At 36.3% G+C, this 24,483-nt stretch overlaps 1 protein-coding gene across 4 annotated transcripts in view; it reads left to right on the top strand.

Moving 5' to 3' along the window:
- The window catches only part of LOC105934451 (protocadherin-9), a 244,499-nt gene that overhangs the window by 75,272 nt on the left and 144,744 nt on the right, over positions 1–24,483 (top strand). For 2 of the 4 annotated variants that reach the window (XM_036136079.1, XM_036136081.1), the window contains exon 3: positions 2,265–2,366. The exons of the other annotated variants lie outside the window; for them this stretch is intronic. In XM_036136079.1, coding sequence (XP_035991972.1) covers positions 2,265–2,366 — 102 coding nt within the window. The remainder of the gene's footprint in view (positions 1–2,264; positions 2,367–24,483) is intronic. 4 annotated transcript variants of the gene reach the window in all.

Raw genomic sequence — 24,483 nt, 5'->3', positions numbered from 1 at the left:
ATTTAACTCAAAATAAATTCAGCTTCCTGTAGCAGAGCAGCAGAGTAGATAGTTTCACACACACCAGGTAGAAATCTGTTGTTCATCTAAGATTCCATAATCCTTTAATTGTATGACGGGCGCTACGGACAAAATTACACGGAATCATTTACCACAAGCTGTTGCAACAGAATGATGCTGTGCTAGTTTGATTTCATTGCCTAATTTTAAAAACACTCTAAATTACTTGCAAACTTCCACTGGTGGCCATTTAGTAACAAGAAACCTCTCACCAGATGCCAACTCTATTTAGGAAATCTAAACTAAATCAGTCATTTTCAGGCCATCGTTAATGCCACTGATTAGGAAGAGTCCACATTCTTAAGAAACCATTCCTTACTTAATTGATCTCTTAATTCTTTGCAGCAACATTTTGGTGTAGAATAGACCAGTTTATGCCCAAGTAGCAGAAAGTGCAGTTTACTTCATGCGGGGCACTCAGTTAATCTCAATAAAGTATTTTATTCATGCTGCTTATATTTGTTGTCAGTGTTGACAGGTAGAACGTGATGCTGTAAGCTCCAACCAGGGATTGTACTGCAGTCACTCTGACAATGTGAAGTGAAAAATGATCAATTATAATGTTGCCAACTCTCACTTCCTTCTCTCTGTCACTTATCATACCAGTGATAAATGGCTGGATACTAATAAATATTCACACGTTTTGGGCGGTTTATGGAAGAGCACTTCCATTAATTAGAATGACGGACAGGTGAAATCATATATTGAGTCAACACTTAATGAGAATGAGGTGCCAAGCACTGCTCAGCTGCATTTTACCCATTTCCCTGGTATTTCAATAATGGGAAGAGTAGTTAAGGGAAACTGTTATGAGAAAAACTGTCTTGTTAAAACTGTCTGAGTACATTGTAGACAGGTTGATTTGTAACCCAACTAATAAAGTGAAACTGCCACAGGTCTTTGGACAGGTCTGTTGTGTCCTTCCTCCTGCTTTGGATGGTACCTGTGTTGCTATATGGTGTAAACCTGGGAGTTATAAACATTTAACATGCAAACCCATTTGACACCCACAATGAACAAAAACCTGCACATGTGGCTCATGACAATAATATGATTTACTATTATTAACGATGCTTACAATTTTAGCATATATTTTATGCACTTAATTGTTTATTTTGCTTTCTGTTTTTGTTTGTTTTCTTTGTTTAAATGAGAAGTTATTGCAACAAAAAAGGCTATGAGATTGTTTGTAGTGATGCTATTCCAACCTTGGATTAAAAAAAGGAAAAAAAAAAAACTATTTCAAAATGTATCACATTAACATATTTGAGATGACAACTCTCAAGAGAGAAAGTATTTGTTTTTAATTAGCATATTTTCATAAATTATCAAATATTGTGCACCATGTGATCCATTACAGTACTAAAAATATCTATATTTATATAGGAGTGTTTGTTTATTTCACAGCTGTGCATATGTGTGGCATCGGAAGTAGTTTCATTCTAAGGACAGCAGACTGCCTGATTGGCTCATGTCATTCACCGAGACTCAGCCTAACACATACATTATGGCGTCTACACACATTTTGCATTTCTTAATAAGACTAGCAGTTAATAAGCTGGTTGCTGAGCTATATGCAAAATAAATAAATAAATAAATAAATTGTGAGCTGACTTATACCTTTTTGAAAAAGCAATGTCTGAAATTATTCGGGCTGACAATATGGTGTTTGCAGATAAGACGCACAATTTTACAGTAGTGCTTCTCAGATAACCCATTTTTTGCTCTGCTCTGTGTTGTTCCTGGTCATCTGGAAGTCAGTTAAAGACAGTGATTTATGCCTGGGGCTTCATGCAGCATAGCCTCATTACACACAACCATTTTGAGAATCAGCAGATAATTACAGTATATATCATAGACCGCATGGGGCCCAGCAGAATCAGTCCATTCCAGTGGCCTGTCACTTAGGACAGAGGGCCTCAGGAATGAGAAACTACATTCTAACCTCATTTTCTTTTTCTTTAATAGAAATGTTTGGTGAAACTTTATGTAAATTCTCTGAATTAGCATATATATATATATATATATATATATATATATATATATACTGTTAGTAAGCCTTTATCTCATCAATACTGTTCATTTTTTGAAATTTTTACTTCAAAAGTTGGAAATATTTTCTTTTTGTAAACATTTGTGTTAATGTAAACATAACTCTTATTAAATAAGCAATTCTAACAACGTTTTTTTCAATTTCTATGAAGGGAACATTAACTCGTGCCCGAACTGAACTGAACCCTGAATATCTGGACCTCCGTCCTCGAGCAGAGCTGAATCCTGAATATTGGACCCCTTGCACCCCTTTAGTGAGTACCGATGGTCCCATTGTGGCTCAAATAATCATTAGAGTTTCATTCAATACAAATCATTTCATATCATAAAATCCAAATAATTTTTGAAATTCATCATCACTTCAGCATTCCATGCAAAATGCAATTATGGTAGTTTTCTCTGTCTTTCCTCCATCCCTGCTTTGGAAGACTTTAGAATGAGAGTTTTTTCTCCTTCTCTTTACAAAGCCTACACGTTTTGCATCTGAGTAACAGTGACATATTGTGCTCAAAACATCATTAAATTCAGGGCTAATGTGATGCTAATATTCGTGCCATTTTTACTTGAGTAATAAGTATTTGTCTCATTACCTCCGTGCTTGGAAAACACAGTGCTTGATAGTCATCGGGGGGTTAGAGAAGGTTTGCTTGAGTCGCTTTGCACTGGTGAATCTTAATGATGTCGGTTTTTCTCAGCTACAGTTTATCAACAAGGGCTGGGGGGTGGGGGTGGGGGTGGGTTGGACTCTTACCATGATCTGCCTCCATTGCTCACCGCAGTCGCACGTTTATTTTTGCTTTTTTATGTTGCGGGGATTATTCCTTTGAATTCAGTTTCTGCCATTGTGCATCATAGCTGGTGGTAGTTGCATGCAATTCTCTCTGTTACACCATAGGTGTTAAGAATTTCACCACACAAAAACAGCCAAGTCTATACTTGCTCATTTTTATTTTAACAACATAACAGTTTATTTTATGACACAATTCAACAGAACCATGCAAATAAGCTCAGAACTGTTCATACCCCTGGCAGATTTTGGTTTAAATGCATTTTTATTCATGCAAGATGTCATTTGATTTTGCCAGACAGGAAATTAGACATCTCTCAAAAGATTAAACAGCAATTAAAAAAAGAGACTACTGATTGATATTTTACACTATGTTGTTTGTTATAATTTTTGTAATAGATTGCATGTTGAAAATTATTTATACCTCTCTTAGTAATCAATGGAAAAATATATTTACACCATAGCAATCATACCCTTCCTTTGATTGCTGAACAGCTTATTGGAAGTTTCCACTGGAAAGTTGATGGTTTATTGAGATATAAAACTTTGAGGCTGAAAGGCCTCATTGTCATCACCCTTATCTTTAGCTCGTTCCAAAGATTCGCTGTTAAAGGCAACTTTGGAACTCCAAAATGGTAATATAACTCCCAACAAGAAGCAACATGGTGGCAAAATCGAAAGACTGCTTACAGCCTAAATATGCCAGGGGTACCAGTATATTTTAGCCTGACTGTAGATTGCACGTAATTCTGCAGCATCTTGCAACACAGAGGTCAGAAGTATCTGGTCACATTTGCGTTTGATTCTCTTTGACAAAGGAAAAGCAAGGTATAATGTTTATAGGTACAAACCCAATATTCAACCAACACAGATTTACGTTTTGAAAACGTTTGTTGAAATGATGAGTAGTGCATGATGAGGCAGGCAAGCAGGAACAGTCTTGACCAGATGCAGCTAGTGACAGGCCAGGCCAGTACGAAGACAGGAGCTGATCAGAACAGGCGATGTGGACTGAGGAACCACCAGAATGAGCAGCTGGAACTAACGGACAGACAGACAGATAGATAGACTTGTGCAGCATGCAGACACAAGCAGCTTCTAACAGAAGAGTCCAGCTGGCTGAGCACATAGGAAATGGTGGAGGCAGAGCACATCACAAAAGATGCAATGAGATCAAATGAGACGTTCTAGCAGTGAGTGAATGGCTGAGGCAGGTACATGTAGACAGATGAACAGGTGAGCCGAGTTGACTAATTAGTGGCAACAGGTGGAGCTGATTTAGAGCAGAGTGGTGGCTGGAGGGAGACTGAGCTGATTGGATGATGGCTTAGAGATGAAGGCAGATTAAGTCCAGAAAAGTCCAAAACAAAAACCTAAATCATGACACAAGGTCATTGTTTTAATTTGTCACGCCACCTTTGTTTCTACAAAGCCGGCACATTCTGGAAAAACCATCAACTGCTGGTTTATTTTCCTTAATTAGAATGAAATGGTTTGGGAGAAAAGCAAAAACCAAACAAAAAAAAAAGGTCTAATGCACATACATTACATTAATACAATCGTTTCTGGTTAGTCAACTGCTCAAATTCGTCATTTATTCATGGACACAATTACAGGAATGAATAATTTAAGTTAAAAAAAATCTGAATCTATAGTAAATCTACTGCAATTATCATACTATACTATACTAATTGGGTGTGATTGTACTTTGCTCTGTTCACAGAAATGAGATTTACAAATGCAAAAAAATAATGTCTCATAATTACCACTTCCACAACTGAGAAAAATGTTAAAGAACTGAACATGTTGTGTGCTTTTGAAACTTTAAGAAAACACTGGAAACTTTTTTATATGTAAATCTTCTAAATATAAAGCTGAGACAACATTTGCATATATTTATTTTTCATGAAGCAGTAATGTTCACAAACAGTGAACCCTCAGTTTTCTTTCCATTAAATATTTAATGCTTGTTGTGTCCCCCTGGGTCCACTATCAGCAAACGGGGGAAAAGCTAACGAGGCAACGGTGTAAACACAAAGCAGTCCCTCTCTCCCAGATTCCCTTGATGCCACCGGCCACAACGGTGCGTCATGCAGTGATTTTACTGTAGTAGCTGGTATCAGCACAGTCAACGCATCAGAATTTCCTTAGTTGTTGTAAAAATTACCAAGCGTTAGATATTCTTGTCAGTCACTGAGGGCAGGAAATGTGAAATAAAGACCAGCTTTTTTTTCTTGCAGGGATTGTTTGCTACTTCATGTTTTTCTTTTTTTAAATGAAATGTGCATCAGTGTGCATGTTCTACCTGCCTCACAATACTTCATTCATTGTATCTCAATTATAATAAATTTGTCTGAATAAATAATGAAGTATGACGAAAGAGAATCCATAAAATGCATACTGTTTTTCCACAAGCTAAATATTCAGTCAAACCTAATATTGAGACACAGGTGTCACTAATATTTCAATAGATATTAGAAATATAGAGATTCAGTATGCTTAATTAGGCTATAGTAATATACAACATCTACTGGAGATAAAAAAAAAAAGCAGAAACAAGCAATTTTGCTATTAAGAGTAAACTTCCAGTGTTAAAGTGCCTTGTCACTAGAAATAAATCACAGCATCTTCCATTACTGTTTTAGTAATCCTGTTAAATATTCCTTTCACCTCTGCCACAATGCATTTTTACTGTTTTATTTAACCTGGAACATTTTTCTCACACATTGAATTGGGACCTGTAACATAACAAATCGAACAGTGTATGTTTTGTGTCTCCCTAAAGCTTACAGCAACATTATTTGGACGTCAGCCTGATTTAATGAACAGAATTTCTCACAGATTTCCTTTAAGCTGAATTCAGCATAAAAAATGAAATAAAATCCCTCTGGCTTTGTTAAAGCATGGTGGTGTGTGTTCATTGGGCCTCACCGGACCAAAAAAGGCACGCAGCCAAACAAACGCACGTGCATTCACATAAATGCATGTTCTCTCACACAGGCCTTTTTCTTTTAGCCCAAGAGGGAATGATGGCTCTCATTATCGCCTCAAAGCAAGATGGCCACGCTGCCCCTACTCAGCAGCCTATTAAGTTACCAGACAGCTTTATTGTATTGGTGTTCGATAATTTTCTTTCCTCTGTCATTCCGAGTGCATCAGGGAGTTGTTGCATGGGGTGGAGCGGTTGGGAGAGGGGCAGGAGCTAGCGTGAAAAGGCACAGCTGGCGGAAATTATCCCATCCTATACGTGGCGAGTCCTTGGGCTGATTGTTGAGCAGTCCTTGGCCACTGAGACACCTTTCTTCATTAATGGTTTATTCCAAATTGTGTGGAGAAGAACGGGGTTGGTTGAGCTCATTGCGAAAACTAGTCATGACACACAAGAAACGAACTGCATCCAAACAGTAGTTCTTCCTTGCAGCAGGGAAAATACATTGACAAACTGGAAAAGTCAGCTTATGGACTGCATATGCCCCATTGATTTATTGGAGGTTTTTCAGTTTGTGGTCCCTGTACTCCTACGGATCAATGCATTTACTGCCTCTACATGCATGTATCTCTAGATAACTGGAGCTTGTTTTTATTATAATTCTAAAGTGAATACAAAAGCCCTAACTTGCAGGTAGGGATAGATAAGCTATAAACGAAACTTTACAAGAATCAAGAGTTATGGCACTATTTATTTATTTATTCATCTATTTATTTGTATACAGTATTTATATATCACATAGTCTGCAATATGCTGTCCTAATTGTTTAATCTTTTTTTATGCCAGAGATGATCTTTAAGCCAATAAGAATCCTTCAAAACAATGCAGACGTTGAACGGTATTGTGCTTCTGTATTGGGAGGGAGAGTTGGTGTAAAACAGTTCCTCCTTTGAACCTCAACTTATTGGAGAAGTTGGACAAACATGCAAAAGCATCTAAGGTGTATGATAATATGCACTTTTTTGAAAATAACTCTCCAAAATCAGCTCTCCATATTTCTGGTACTTCATTTTTTGATCTCCAGCTTAGCCACCTAGGCTGAATATATGTACCACCGTCATGAAATTTTAGCAAATGTTTCATTACTTTCAGCACATGCTCTTTTTCACGGATGAGATTCACTCACCTTAATGTGCTATGCGCTTAAAGAAGTATCTATGTCAAGGCCATTGTTAATTTAATCATTTGACAACATGGGGACACTCACAGACTCATGGCTCCTCGCACGGTAGCACCATGCAAATTTTATAACCTCAATCTCAATACCCACACACTATACAGAACAGGAACTGGATATCACAGATCTCAGTGTTTAGCAAAATGGGCTTAATTTCTTCACTTTTAGGCCCACATAAAGTTAGGTTTTAGACACACCCTCTTACATGGTGAGCAACGAAACAGCATAAGAGCAGCTTTAGCAACAATAATTAAGCGATAACAGCTCTAGGGCTACAAAGTAAGTTTCAGAATACTATGCTACCTTTGAAGTGCAAAGAACCTTTAGTTCTTTGAAGTAATGGTGCAGCTTTTCAGAAACAATTCTTAGATGGGTTACAATTCAGAGGCTGATAATAAACTAACTTTGGACACAGTTACAAGGTTTATACAATGCCTAAATGTATTCCTTTGAAATGTACTTATTGACCAGACTGGAAAATCACATCAGCAAACTGCTATACATGCTTGGCGCTTTTAATGCAGAGAATACTTAGACTTTTGAAATACACTCAAGTGCTAAATCCTGTTTGGCTATGAACTGATGTTAGAGAGGAGAGTTTGGGAGCTTTGATAATGGAATATCCAATAATACTGCAGTAACATCACTTTGGAAGATGCAATTTATAAAAACCAGAGCAGCGAATGGGCTGTATCTCTTTGTAGCACATACATCCAGAAAGATTTCAGTCAAAGTGGATATTTTTTTCACTGATCTACCTTTTCAAACAAACACTTGCAAAATAAACTATTTGTTTTTCATCATTAAAAGACGGTATATATATATATATATATATATATATATATATATATATATATATATATATATATATATATATATATATATATATATATATATATATATATATATATATATATATATATATGTGTTAGAGTTTGGTATCTGGTGAGGCTCATTCATCAGAATAAAAGTATGTTTTGAAAATAACCTTTAACCAGGTATTACATACTTTTTATTAAGCTCACAATTATACATTAAGAATGTTTTTAGTAGCCTGATTAAATATTCTAATGTTCTAAGTAATTAAATGTTGTCTATTCATTAACTGTAAGCAGAAAACCTGACATTAACTGGAAAGAAAATGATTCAAATGATGAGCCCTAGTCTAATTAGTCTATATAGTCACTCACTAAATTGAGTTATAAAAATGTATGAACGTATCAAATTGTCCAGTTCTTGTCTGCATATGGACCAACAGACCAGATGGATTATTAACACATTCTTTCAGGCACAAAATTTAAATAGTTTAAATAAGCATTATTGACAGCCTTAAATGCAGTTTTCTGCTTAAAAGCCCTGAATCATTTGAGTGAAAGTTACTTTGACAGAACAGCCCACCTTAACATTGTTGCAGGCCAAGAACAAGCCTGCCATGGCAACAGCACTCTGCGACAGCCACAGCCTCCTTCAGAAAGACAAGGTCAACAAAAAGAAAAGGCTCTGGAAAAACTCAGCGGTCAAAACCAACCTCTAGTAGTGTCAAAAATCTCTAGATCGCTATAAGATTGCCTGGCATTGTTGGCTGGACACTGATTCAAAGAAATACATTAAAACGTAGCCTATCACAATACTCTTTAAATGTCTTTATTTAATGTATTTACATTTTTAAATGCTTCCTGTTATTTCAAGCCTCAACGTCTAAAAGCTCCCCTCCTCCAAATAGTGGATTGTCACACTAAAAGCAACAGAGTGTTTTTGCAACACTGTGATCAGCTCTCTGTGATTCATGTAGAAAAAAAATTTGCATTCTTGACTGCAGCGGTATTGGTAGAAATCTGTTATTTGCAGTGACAAAGGATTCTTTTTTTATCCCAGGTTTTGAAAATGCTGTGTATCTACATTCACTGTTGACAAAGAAACTTTAGGGTAAGATTAAACTGTGATCCTAGGAGGGTTGGGGTTGTCATTGTAAGCCTTTGCCTGAGACTACATCTCAATCAGGTACAGCAGGGAAATGCGCTGCGGCCTGCAGAGTGGAAAGATATGATAAAAAAAAGCAGATAGAGGAGGAGAAACCGGAGGCAATATTACTTCATATGAAACTGATTCAGGTCTAAAGTTCTGGGTGTTATTACTTCTATACATTATTTTGCTTTACAAAGTCTTGTTGCAACCTAAACTCCAATACCCAACTCATAAATACAAACATTTTAGCCATATTATGTATTAAGGTGTCTTTCTCTTTGCCAGGTAATTCTGGCACAAAAACAATGCACTTTTACTCCTTTTTTAATTTCTACTTCTCATGTAATACCCTGAGTGATACTTGCTTTTTACACACATTCTAAGCAATCAATGAAATTTCAACTACTTGATGAAACTCATAGTGAGGTCAAGGATAATGGAAAAAGCCTTGATTAAACTGTAGTGGCTTTGTATGACACACTACTCCCTGTTTGTACCATTTGACTTTCTACGAAGGTCAGATTGGCCATTAGCTAGATCAGCCTAACACCGCTTGCCCCACCTCTCCACTCCAATTCTTCTCATCCCCCCTCTTCTCACTTCTCCACCCCTCTCCGCGGTCTGGAGAGAGATGCGATGGGGCTAAATTTATCTTCACAGCAACCAAAGCTAAGATGTTAAAAGAGAACCCCTGCCAGCTTGGCAACTGGCTGCTGATTGTGATCAACTTCACCTTTGCAAGGCGTCTGTCAGAATAACATGGACCCGTTTCTCCTCTACCCTTCTCTCCATCCTTATTCGTTTTTTATCCCCAGCATGATCCTCCCATTCCCTGTTTTATTAACAACGGAGCTGGTGGTTTGTGATAACTGGTCACTCCTCTAGGCGTTTAAAGGCAAGGACACTCTATTATCGCGGCTAGATGGATGGGTTAAAATAATGCCTGCAAGTGGTAGAGCCTGCCAAATTCTCCAGTCTTAAAACTCCTTTGTCTCTGACAAGGAGGAACATTAGTGAGAAGGCCAGGTACTTGGATACAAATTTTCCTCTATGAATAGAAGAAAAGACGTGGCCATAAAAATGCATACACTTTGAAAGCTTCAGAATTCCTGAAACTGCATAATTCTTTTAGCAGTCGGTATGAAAAAAAAAAAAAAACGCTGGAAAAAGAAACACAATTTCTGTCAGCAGCTATTACAGAAACCCCACAGTCCTACTGACAATGTACTTTTTTCTCAGGTAGACAGGATTTTGTTATATAAAGAAAGTTAACACAATGGCTTATTAATATGGTGTGCAGTCTTTGAGCCAGGTTGACATGTCAATTACTCCCCTAATTATCACTGACCTTTACCTCAACACGTTTCCAGATTATTTTTTTTTATCAACATAAAGCCTCTGAGCAACTGGTTCCAGTCATGAATCCTAAATTACATTAGCAAAACCCTCACTTTCCTTCTTTGTTTATGGCAAGACATTGGGGGAACAAACTAGAACAGCTTGCTTAACAACTCTTGTAGAACGATTTGCTTAGAAAGTCTTGGAGGTACTGAAAGCAAAAACTGTATTAATTGCTCCTTTATTTCATTACTCAGCGGTAATATTGGAAAATAACACTCGGTTGCACTGAATACACAGCTCACAGTCAGTAGGTTGTCCTCATTTGATCCGCAGTGTGTGGGTTCTCTTTACAGCAGACAGCATTATTCAAAGTATTTTTTTAAAGACAAAGCACACATAAGTGTGGGTTAGTATTTCTAAGCCTGTATTTTAGGGTTGTTAAATTTAACCCGCTCATATTCTGCAAATACTCTTTTCAACTGTGTAATGTTTCCCTTATCTGAATAAACCATAAACAGTATAGCCCTTCCCTTTATAAATACAGCTGTCAAACATGTCAGTCAGGGTAAAAATGTAGAATTCTGTTTTTTTCTTGAGAATAATAGCCAAGGTTGCCCATCTTTATCACTATTACTGAACCTGAACAATGTTACCACTCATCTCAATGATTCTGGAATATAATATTGCTGCTGAATCTTTTAAACCATATAACTAGTTTAGTGTAAAGATTTTATGCCAAACCAGAACCTTCTAAATGATAGTGATGTTCTGCTTAGAAAATTGTCATTCAACTATTCCAGTGAAAGACTAAGAGTAGTCACCTGAGGCTGTTACTCAGGGTTGCCAGATCTGACTGACAGTTTCCAGGCCAAACACAAGGTAAAACCCACCCAATTAATAAAAAATAACGGCCACAATCTCCACCTTTATTAAAATTATGTTTAAAGCATAGAACTATTACACACACATAATAAAAAAACATGGCAACAGCATTTATAGTCAACATTGACCACGACCATTTCAGTGACACTTGATTAACTAATGACTATAAATCATTGATAATGTCAGGCTTGACTGATGCTAGACATTTCAAAATAAGTTAAGTAATGAAAACAGGGCAAGGATTTTTACACTTTGGCAGTAACCCGCCCAATGTGGCAACACTGCTCTTGCTACAAGAGCAGTGTTTTGTAATGAATTTTACATACTCATATTTTTGCCTTAGAACAAGTTTACCATTGCTGAATCAGCCTTTTCACTGAGAACAAGAATATTTTATAAATGTCCATCATCAGAGACATGATAGAGCTGTCAAGTTTATCTTTGCCATAAGGATCTCTTTTTACACTATATGCTTATATTCTAGGAGTTTTTTTTTTGAAAAATAACAGCTTTGTGCAATTCCCCTGTTACTGTTTTCTTGTAAGTATATAAGGGCATTAAAGTATTACTTATTTTGCTATTCCTGACATGCTCATAAACTGAAAATGTTCGCTTTGGGCATGGCCTGTACCTTTAGATTAATAATTCTGGTAGTGAACACACAACTTATAGCTGCACCCTTTAGGGTATGTTTAAAAGGAGAAGAATTTGGGGCAAATAAAGTTTTGAATAGTAAACAGAGAGCAAGCTGAATATGATCAAACATATTTTTTCTAACCCTAACCGAGTACAGAAGATTTGGACTTAGAATGTAAAACCTTCATCACACTGTTGTGCATCTTTCTTTACTAAGGATAAACCTACATTTGTTCAATTTGGCTAATATTTATTTAAGCAGTTGTGACACTAAGGGACCATCACATGTATTTCTCAGCTGGTGAATTTATCCTTAAACATAAAAAAGACAGTGTGACACAATGGCAAAGGTAATGAACACGGTCAAATACACACCCTTGATCCCCATACTCATGCATTCTTCAAAACAGGAGTACATCAAAAGTAACACACGCACGCATGCACAATAAATATGTAACAGGAGTCGATACAGCAATTTCATTTCTTAATTTTTATATTCACATAATGTGTTTTTTAATATGCCAGCATACATGGTAAAATAGGAAACAATGTGACAGCATCTCAATGTATAATAATGAAATAATAATATATTACCTATCATGAAACCTATCATGTTTTGCTCCCTCATCTATGTGATTGCACATTTTACCATTAAAGCTTCAGCAGGTAACTTTTGTAAAATATAATTTATACATACTTGTTAAAACTTTCTCAATGTCCTGACAGTAAAATATGAGACAGACAATCTATCAAACAAACAAACAAACTCCTCCTAGTGGTCCGACTGCCCGGTCAAAAACAACCAATCAGAGCCAGATGGAATGTCTCAGCAGTGTCAATCTCACTCATGTATGCGTTGCTCACACCTCTTGTCTTGCTCAAGGACACACCGGACCACCTGCTAGCGGCGCTGATGTATGGCAGCCTCACCTCTGTCAGGGTCATAGCTCACCACCGCCAGGGTGTGAATGTGTTTGTGAATGAGTGAATGACGCTTTGGGGTCGTTGGACAAGTTAAAGTGCTATACAAGTACAAGTATTTACCATTTACCCAATCCCATTCACATACCGGTGCAGATCAGTTGGCAACTTGGGGTTAAGTGCCCATCAGCATATGACAGGGGGAGGCTGGAACTAAACCTACAACCTTCCAGTTGTAAGAAAGCTACACAAACCACAGAAATAAAAAGGGGGTAAACATCGAGCAATGCGACAGGTAGGGACCAGCAAGGTGTGCTCGTTTCTGGCTTTCCCAGAACTCACTACTGCAGCAACAACAACAAAATAAATTACATTTCACCCCAAATACCTGAATTTTCAGCTTTGGGATCCGTTCTTATTTTCTTAACTTATTCTAATTATTGTTTTAGCAATAAGTAGCTGATCCTGACACACATAACCACATGGGCCTTAGTCAGGGTAGGTTTGATTTCACTAATTGGTATCAAAGCTGTTAACTGGAGCTGCGAAAATAAGAAATGGTAAATTGGTACATAGTCTCTTGGGAAATGCTCACGTTGACCTTCTTTTCCACCTTTAATCATTTCTCTTTTGCGTTCAGTATCTACGTAGGAGCAAAAAGCAATCCAGTTTGTCATCAGAGCACAGTGTCCTGTTCAGAAGAGCAGTAGAAAAACAAAACAACAAACAAGAAAACGTGTTACACAATAAGGTGTTGTATGCTTCTTACACAATTTCTAGTGAGAATGGTTTTACTTCTTTTCTTTTCTTGTGTGCTCTTTTACTGCAAATGCAAAATCGATGCAGAAGTGATAAATGTAAGGCATTTCTTTTAAAGGAGCAAGTGTGCTTCAATTGCAGTCACATGAAATGTGATAATACCAAATCTTCCTAGGGGATTGTTCTAAATTTGTGAGAGCTTTTACTTGTGGTTTTAGAATGGAGTTGCATCTTGACAGCAGGGGGTTGCTGCGTCTAAACCATCTGGTGCCATCCGTTTTGTAGATAGAAGGGTCGAAGGGCAAGGGCTAAACCTGGATATGACTGAGATGCACCAAGGAACTGTATTGATATGGATTTGTGCCACCGGTGCTACTTAGAGAGATCAGATTCGAGCACCTTTTAGCTTACAGTGATTTATAGCTTTTCAATGTTAAGATGCTGCAGTGGTTCTGATAATGGTGCAAGTGACGCTGTCTTGTGAGGAAATCGATGCGTCTTGCACTATATTACCCGTCTCATTAGATTTTTCATTGTGAAGTTTTTTTCAAAGACAGATTGTAGCAACAATATCTCACATACAAAGCCACACAGCAGGAAACACCTCTCAAATGTTTTGAATGTTTCCAGTGACTGTGATCACATTATCTCCTCCAGTCATGTTGCCTCCTCTCAGTGCCCAGTCGCCCTCTAAAATGCTCAAATGGTTTTCTATTGTCAGCCACTTTACCAGCTTTACACTCCTCGTCACTTTACAACAGCCACACACTGTGCACCTTGGGAAATACAGTGCGTGAAATTTATCATGGGAAATCATCATCAAAAACAAATAGAGCAAACACAAGGAAAAAAAAAACAATAGTGAAAAAAAAAACACAAAAAAATGCATCAGCTACGGAAAATAACTGAAATCCAAATCGGTGGAACATCCCAGTTCTCACTGCTTCAGCAAGTCTTATTATTCTTCAGTGTTTAAGTTGCTCCCTCAAAGCTCAAATGCTCAAAAACTGACAATTCAGCTGCACAGACTTATTTATTTATTTTCTACTGTGACTATCCGCACAAAAGCACTGTGAGATTGGATTTGAGATTTTGGCATTTGGTTTGGATTAAGTTGTTGGTTTTGTTTTCATCATTTGATTTAAAAAAAAAAAAAAACTGGATTGGTTTTGGTTGTTCTTTTGTCCGCTTCCTGTGATGTATTTTTCTGCATCACTTCTGTGGTGTTCTATGAAAGAATATTAAAACACAAAAAGAAATTCACTTTATCCATCATTTTCATATTTGGTACAACAATGGCTACCTTTACTGTAAAGATATTCTGCAAAAACCTGTTCAAGCCATACGATCATAGCAAAAAAGCACACTTCCAATGTTTAATTCACAACCACTTAAATTCAGTTGCTCATTCTATGTAAGTATGACAATATTTAGCAGCATGGAGAGCATTTAGCATTGGACATTTGTTGTACTTTTCTTTTAGTAGATTCACTGATTACTGTACAGCACTTTGGTGCAGCTGCAACTGCTTTAAAAGTGCTCTATAAATAAAGTTGATATTGACATCTACCTTGTTTGTTCTGTTTGCATTTCGTGATTGGGTAAGGATGTTGGCAACATTTCTTATTGTGAACGATCATATGTGCTTACATCAAGCCAGCAGGTTATGTGCTATAGAATCAATGTTAACAATGTATTGATGCATTTTCAAATCTTTTTCTAAAAATTATAGTTGCTGTAAATCTCCATTAAACAACAATAACTTCACTGATTACAATGTGATGGAATTAGAGCACTTAGCTCTAGCATTTAGCAAGAAAAACAGCACACCTGGAATGAAGCAGAAAACAAAGAGACACCAGCTTTTAGGCAGGATAATGCACCCAAGTACAAGTACAAACTTAAAGGATTGGCTGAAGAGCTTCAGATTAAAACTTTGTAAGTTGCTCTTGCGGAACATGAAAACTGAAAAAAGCAACAGTGCTGCACAAGAATGACAAATGGCAAAATCATTTTAAAAAGGTTAAAAGGAATTCACAAAGAGAAAAAGCTGGTGACACATTGTGGCAAATGTTGTGTTACTTGTCATGTAGGTTATTACTTAGCACTGACCCAAATACTTGCCACTCATCATTTTCCTTTGTTGTGCACTGAAGCTGTTGAAGATTAAAACAAAGCTAAAAAAAAAAAAAAAAAAAAAATCAGGAAAGGGAATAACCGTCTTTTTCTGCATTGCAAAATCTCTTGATAGTTATGTCACTTGCTGTCACAGCCTATTTTTAATTTTTTTTTTTATCAATGTTAAAATACTTTCATGCTCGATGCAGTGAAAGCGCGACAAATAATGCAAGAAAATTAATAATAAAATACTTATTCACATGATTGCATATGTGGATTTACAGTTGATCCTGTACAGTGTGTACTAATTAGTGAGCTTCTAAATCGCTAGCAGTGAAGATAGCAATTTCAGCCATACAACTGAGTGAATATCTATATTCATGTGTACGTGTATATCACAACTAACTACTTTAACTGGAGATTGTAACTTACCCGTATGAATGTGTGCATGACTGGAGTGAGGACCAGCCTGGGGTTTACCATGCCTCTTATTCGCTGACAGCTGGAAATAGGCACTAACCTTACATGTAGCTCTGAATAGCAGGTGTAGATGATGGATGGACAGGTGAACAGATTATTAAAGGCACAAGTCAAGACAAAAAAAATATATAATCATAGGTTTGTTGTATGAGAAAAATGTTTAAGAATTTATTTATCAAAAACTTGCAACATACATCAGTCTCTGGAAATGACGTAAACTATGGGCATGATTGTAAATAGATTTCTTGGTGAAACCAAAACTGGCAACCCACCACATACTCTGGCAATACAAAGAAAGAAACAAACAGTCAAACTACAATACTGACAAAAACCACAACACAAAGGGATTAAGGGATACGTTTTCTTATCTTACACATTTTTGTATAGAATTTTCTTCACCGCTTATATTGATGTGGGATAAATTAACATCACTTTCAAAATGTAGATCTGCTTTTATTACATTTAGCAGGTATGCAGGTTAATTGGTTATCTGCAAAATACTGCTAACATTAAAATGATACTGAGTCTGTCCTGATGCATTGCTATAAAATTTGGTTCATTCTTTCAACGCATTATGGTGAATAATGATTTTAAAAAAAGTTTTGGAAAAACTGGGGCTTCATGTTAACTTCTCCTGGCAAACCGAAGTTGAATTTTTACCAACAAACATTTAATAACTTATCCAAATCCCAAGAAAGGTTGGGGTTCGTTATTATGATCAACATTGCTTTGACTTGTGGTGTTACCGGACGACTGACAGGAAGCCCCTTTTCCTACTAAGTTACTCCTAACTCAGTCTATTAACTCTGAAATTTAGCTTAGACACATAAAGGTCCAAATGACCTGCTCCAATATTGACAGAGCCTGCTTTAACTGCAGGACTTACTCCTTTGAAAAAGCCTTTCATTCAAGTCTTTTACCCTCCTACTTTATGATGCTCTTTTATTCACCTTTAATGTTTTAGTTCCAAATTCTGATCTTTTTATTTATGTTAAAATGTATTCAATCGTTTCTTTTATTTGCTTTTTAATCTTAGGTTCAGTGTTCTTTCAATACCTTTGAGTGGCACTTGTGTTTGAATGGTACTCAAAACTGACTTCAGTTGAGTAATTAATCGACTATAAGCCTTTATCTATTGCAGAGGTTTTAGTGAGCATTGCTGCATTGCTTTGGTAAAGCTCTTTGGTAAACAGCTCTTCTTTTAAAATGTAATTTTTAAATAACCCTTCCTGACTCCACTATTTATTCAGGGTCATTTCCCATTTAAGCACTCACGTTAACATTTGCTTTCACACACACAAACAAGATCACCATGGTTGGTGATCCTTGGTTGATCGAGGGCTCATGAGAACTGCTAAACAAAATCAGCACACAGGCTGAACACTTATGAATATTAAATGAAAAGGGTAAAGAATTAAGCTAAGGTGCAGAGGGTTAAATTAATAAATAAATGGTCTCATATATATTTATAAATACTGAAATAAAAGTTGAATCTCCTGTGGTCAGCCTCTGCAGGCCTAGTGGTCTTTGAAGGCATCATTAGCTGGTTTTATCAGCACATTGACCCTAAAACTAGTACCTGAGGGGCCTGACTGTAGTAGTGCAGGCATGAGTGCATGAGTCTTGGATGGATGAAATAAGACTTTGAAGTGAATTTGCTATTCGTAGGATTATACATTGGGGATTTTGATTCATGCCCACTTTGGGTCCCTCAGGCTATGTGCTTGTGTGGGTGGAAAGAGTTAGTGTTCACAATGTTATTAATGTATTTATTTATTCTACAATCCAGATAATGTTTAGATAGTGATAGAAAAACAATATCAAATCTCTCATTTGAATTAATTCAAATTTAACAGAGAGAAAATAAAAAAGAAAACACTTTAACTACTGCATTCAAAATTGATTTCCAGAGATGAACCCTCTACACACATATTCATAGTATCGACATGAGTCTTGAACATACACATTGATATAATATATATATATATATATATATATATATATATATATATATATATATATATATATATATATATATATATATATATATATATATATATATATACATATGTATACTGGCAAGGGAGCTTGCAGGGATGAGGTGTGTGCATGTTATGATCCCCAAAATGCAGCATACAAAAACAATTGTCTTTTTCTTATCATTTCTTGATTGTGCAGTAAATTGGAAGTATAAATACTGAACAATAATCTCAACAGAGATGAAAATCTCTCAAAGTCATTTCTGCTTCATATGGATTTCCTAATCCCGGTGTATGTTGTCATGACCTAGTTTAGTATTGACATTTGGTGAATACCTCTTGGTAATCCGTGAATATAATATAGGCACCCTCTCTGCTTTAGTGACCTATTTTAGGGGAAAATTGTTTTGTTTTGAAACAGACGTCTAAGCCAAACCATCAGGGCTCTGAAGTAAAGGGAATCTTTAGCAGTTTCATTCTCCTATCATAGATGGTAGAATTGAAACAAAGTTTTGTCTCAATTTATGTAAAGAAGAAGAAAAGTCTTTACTATATCACACATACTGAGAATCTTTGTGAATAGTGGCCACTTTGATTGCTCCAGTCACAATACCTCAATATTTTTTAATAATTTTAGCGTGAATATGGTCTTTATACATTTGCATTTTACTTCTGTTTACTCCTCTTGTGGAGGGTTTATTGTTTCCAATTCATAAATAGTTTTTTTGTTAATGCTGTCTTTGAAGTAATGTTTTTGAGTGTTTGTTTCAAGTGGCATTCTCCAGGGAAGAGGTTGAACTTTAAAACATGCAATTTTCCTCTTACCACCCTTGAATAGTCAGACTGTGCCAGTTCTAACCTTGAGCCGTCAGAACAGATAAATCCTTGCAGACTATATTCTGATTAGATTATCTGCTTTATCTAAACATGAGCATGGTAGAACAGGAATTGCTGCTTGCAAGGCAGAGTAAATGCAATAATAGCAGGATGCTAAGGCTTGCTGGGAGACAGCGTTAATACTTGGGGCCAACAATATTAATGGAGCTTGGATCTAACAGCAAACAATAACCCAATTTATTACACCAAAGCTATCTTCCCTGCATGGGTCCTCTAAAAGCCATTGTCACCATAGCAACCATTCGAGAAATGCAGAGGCTGTTTTAGGTACTCAGGAACTTTATACTAAACAGTGGGGTCGTAAATCGAAAGGTTGTAGCCTATGTGATGGCCCATTACCTTCAGGGTGAAATTTGCTCCAGTGGATATGCTTGGCTGATCAAAGTCTACATGCTGTGTTTACTTTACTTTAGGGAGCAATGATTATCAGTTAAGCTAAAGCTAAGGAACAGGACAGCATTGTGTTGCTATTTATTATTTTTGAGTGATAGTCATAGAGACAACCTAATGGTCAGCAATCTTTTTTAATATTAGTCCTTGTTTTTTCTCCATCTTTAAAAACATTGACTAGTCCATATGGTGTTTTTATCTAGTATCAGCAATTCATCATCTTTTCTTTCTTTGCCAGTGTCCCAAATTTCATTTAAACTCATTATATCCTGTTTTCAGATTCTACAGTGTGCAGATTTTGCATGGAGTACTCCCGCAACAAGTTGTGGTAAATAAAGAGAGTGACTTTAAAATAAGCAGATGATGTGTGTGTGTGTGTGTGTGTTCTCATTTTGGCAGACATAAGTCACTTTTCTGTGTGCGAGCTGTCTGTAAGTGACTGAGCGATCTGTCTCCATCCATGCTTTCTACCTCTAATTGGAATTTTGTGCCACATAATTTTGACGCCTGCTTCCACACTGTTTACATTCAATTGTGAGAAGTTCACTAAAATAAGGCTTTTGACTTTTGATATGACATCTATTGAAGCTGGAAATCTTTATCCCTGGCAATTATCCATAGCATTCTCATTGTAATGGATGTTGTTTTGTAAATATTCAATTTCCTGATCTCAGATGTTTCAGGGCTGCACTTTAAAACGCAGAAACATAAATGTAAGACGGTTTCTTATTGTAGCATTAAAAATAGAAGAACAAGCATTGTGGAGAAAGGATCACCAGAGGTTAATCATATTTAGTTTGATTAATCAAAATATGTTTCAACAATATGATTAAAACATTAATTTCCCAAACAAAACACATTCAAAACAGATTAAACAACCATTGCCTGCTTTAAAATGCTACATAGTTTACCCTTATTTACACTAGAAAAGAAAGGTTTTTGGATAATTTAGTGAATCACATCTTATCGGTAGCAGTCGAAAAAAGAAAAAAAAAAACATTTTCTTATTGAAATAAATGCTTGGCTGTTGTTGTTGTTTGTGACTTACCATACTAGCATTTATAGAGTTTTATGACATACATTGTGTAACTGATGCTATAGCAACATCCACACCTACTTAGGAGCTGCTATTATGATTGCTGAATGGCTATCTGCTCTGACAAACCGCACCACAAACTGTTCAAACACCTGATTGTGACTTCCAGTTGGTTTTTGATTGGATGCTGATTGGTCCAAACAGCTGTTTTTCCTGTCATACACCCTTACCTTGGCAATACTGAGGAATTTAGAAAATGTATTAAATAATTCAAACCCATGTTGTGGTTAAGAGAGGAACAATGACTGTGTGTTGGAGCCCAATAGACGATGGTTTATAAATGCCATTGCTTTTTTTTCAAAACAATGAAGTTTTTTGTGTCTTTTTATGTAAATAGAAATAGTTGCAGTAGCTGTCACAGCATCTGAACTGTGATGTCAGAGCTTATTCTTCCATCCAAAAGGTAATGTTGAGCGGAACAACCCCTGTTGATTATTTGAGTACCTCTGGACTGAATGGAACTTGTCAGAGAAAGTATTCTTGAGATGCCAGCTGTAATGACTTCAGCTAAAGGTACTGACTGACGTCAATGCATTTTTATGTTTGATCCTCCACACAAGTCTCTATCGAGAGGAACACATCAGCAAGCGGAGCAGGTTCTGTGCTACTGCTGTTTTAAGCATTAAGGTCAGGACGTTCTTTGGCATTTCAGATAATATCTCCTGCCTTGCAGTGTGGCTACGAGTTGCTGTTCGGTGACTATTTTATTCAGTAGCACTTCATGGAGCCATTAAATTAGCATAGTATTTTACACTTTTATTCTGTAATTGAATAAACTGTCATAGAAAAAAAAAAACATAAACAAATGCATGTTAGGATCTTTTGTAAAAATTAAAAAGAAACAAAAAAAAACAAATAGAGCTAATAAGCAATTTAGCAACATTATATCCATCAAGCCTAGAAGTGTAGGTCAACTGAGCACTGATGAGGCAGTGAAGAATGGATGTGGAAGTAAAAGTGAGATGGCTTACTTTGTGCAAGCAGTAACCTTGGGTCAAAGAGCACAAACGTGGGAGACACAAAAACAGTTCTCAGAGATTTACAGAAATGTATCTTTCTGTACCAATTTTTTCTTGCTATTATACACTCACTGGCCACTTTATTAGAAAAAAAAAACATGCTTGTACTTTTGTGCCTTCAGAACTGCCTTAATTGTTTATGACACATATCCAACAAGGTTCCTGAAACATTTCTCAGAGATTTAGGTCAAGGTTGACATGACAGGATCACACAGTGGCAGCAGATCAGTATCAGACTCTTTTGGCCAAGATTGTGGGTACAAACAAGGAATTTGATGTTGGATTCCAACGCTTGCATGTAAAAAAAAGAATAAAAAATAAAATAAAAAACACAGGCAGACAACTAACTACAAGAAGGGCAGCAACTTTGATTTGTCAGCTCCACATTCATAATACAAATCTCTGATTCCATTGCATTCCATATGTGCTCTATCTGCTTTAATGGATGCCTTTGGAGTGTGGTGACCTCATATGGTCAAAGAAACAATTTGAGATTATTTTTTGTGACATGGTGTATTTTCCTACTACAAGTAACCTTAAGAGGATGGGCAGTCATAAACTGATGGTCCACCACCAGACTGAACCAGTGATTCAAGGAAGGATGTATCCATGCTTTGATCTTGGTATTTCCTCTGAATACCACAAATAAAATGGAGACTCATCAAACCAAGCAATGTTTTTTTTTAATCTATTACTGTCCAGTTTTAGTTGAACCTATGAAAAGTGTAGCCACAGTTGCCTATTCTTTGCGGAAGAGTTGTTGCCTGCTGCTGGAGCCCATCTGCGTAAATTTTTTACTTGTTCATTTAGAGGTTGTCTTTCTTGGGTGTATTAAGTGAGTATTTCAGATACTGCTCCTTTTCTGTTATCTCTAACTAGTCTACAAATTCACCTCTGACCTTTAATATCGGCAAGGAATGTTTGTTCCCACGACTGCAGCTCACTGAATGTTTTCTCTTTTTTGGACCATTCTTTATAAACCCAAGAGATAGCAGTGTATGGAAATCCAAGTAAAATGCACAGGGCAGTACATCTGATACCAACAAAGTCAAAGTCACTTATGTCCCTTTCTTTCCCATTCAAAGGCTCAGTTTACCCTTCAGTGAGTCATATTTACCTCATCTAAATGCCTAAATACATTGAGATGCTGTGATATATGTTTAATTTGTTATTTGTGTTACAAAGCAACCAAGCATGTGTACCTAACACAGTAGTGGTGACTTATGAATGTTTATTCTTAATGTAATGAAACTGAGTACTTAAACAGAGATGTTCAGTCACTTAGTAAAAATTCATTTTATAATTTTTTTCTGTGGATAAGGAGAATGCTCATGATGTACTGTAATATATTTTCTTTGGCCATTTTTCTCACGTGTTCTTATAATGGTAAATTGATTACATTTCCAAAAAGCACTTTTCACTACAGTCAGTCATTCGCACATTCACACCCTGACGGTGGTGAGCTACGTTAGCAGCCACAGCTGCCCTAGGGCAGGCTGACAGAATCGAGGCTGCCATACAACGGCATCACCAGGCCCTCTGACCACCGGCAGCAGGCAATTCGGGTGAAGTGTATTGCACAAGGACACACTGGATTAGATGGTCAAACTGGCAACCTGCCAGTTACAGTACAACCTTCCTAACTCTTGTGCCGCTGTCAACCGAAGGATAGTTGGCAAGGATAATTTTAACCTTTACACCCTTAAAAAAAGCAAACATTATCACCAGTTTTTGAGAGTCAAATATGTTTTATCATACCAGGTCCAAATTAATCTCGCTGTAATTTGAACCGTTAGTTATTTTTATATGAAAACTCTAATTGTACCGCTTCAAATTTTTTAAATGAGCTTTTATTTTGAAAACCATCCATCCAAATGGATTTCAGTGCTTTCAGCCATCTATTGTACAAAGTAAAACAGCTTCTCAGGTAACCAGAATCTATGAGAAATTTGAATTAATTTAAATAGATATCACTGCATGCTGTGGAGTAGGATTGAAAGTGAGCATAAAATCTAAGTCTTTTCTGAAGTCAAATGTAAAGAGGTATGTGGTTTGTAAGCATTGCATCTATGGCTATAAATTATTGGACTAAACAGAAAAATGTTACTGCTCGACTAATACAAAGGACCATATTTCACATGAGGATTTTAAAAAGCATTTTTTTCCCCAATGAACTTTATGTGGATATTTTTATATTAGTTTTAAATATGTTTTTCATCATATTTTAGTTCACAGTCTGATGCATTTTTTTAAATTACCTGATTATTGTGATTATATTTTTAAATTTTCAGTTCAGTTTACATTTTTTGTTTATAGTCAGTATAAATCTAGTTGCACAGTTAGCTGCATGTTTAATTTTTATTCGCTGATCTGGTTTTGTCAGCAATAGATTAAAACAGTACATATTTACTCTATTATTTCAAATTCATACTTTGACTAATTTAGAGATACGCCAGTCAGGCTTTTAATGGTGGATGGTGATTTATTTTTTGCTTGGAGCTCCGATCTGCTAATTCCATTTGTTTCTTTCTAAAGAGATTGACACGTAAAAACAAATTGCTACAGATTCTTTGATAGATGTGATAGTTATTATCTAAAGAAAAGATGTAATTAAAAGATTATCCCCAGTTATGCTTCAGATTGCATCTCTAACCTTATTAGAACATTTTATGTGACTAAAGAAAAACAACATAAAAAACACACTTATGGTTTAGTCTTTTTTAGGCTGAACGTAATATGCTGTAATAGTTCTATTGAATTTAGTAGGGGTTACAGATCAAAATAAATCTATGGAAATTATTCTCCATAGATGTATTCTCCTCAACCGCACCATATTGTTGAGCATTTTAATTTTTCATGATCTCACCTTTGGAGATACGTTTTCGATTGTGTTTAAACTGCTACTAAACAGTCAAGAAAAAAATCATATTGATAC

This window comes from Fundulus heteroclitus, chromosome 4, assembly GCF_011125445.2.
Source record: "Fundulus heteroclitus isolate FHET01 chromosome 4, MU-UCD_Fhet_4.1, whole genome shotgun sequence".
NCBI classification, from domain to species: Eukaryota; Metazoa; Chordata; class Actinopteri; order Cyprinodontiformes; family Fundulidae; genus Fundulus; species Fundulus heteroclitus.
This window is presented reverse-complemented; position numbering and strand designations above follow the sequence as displayed.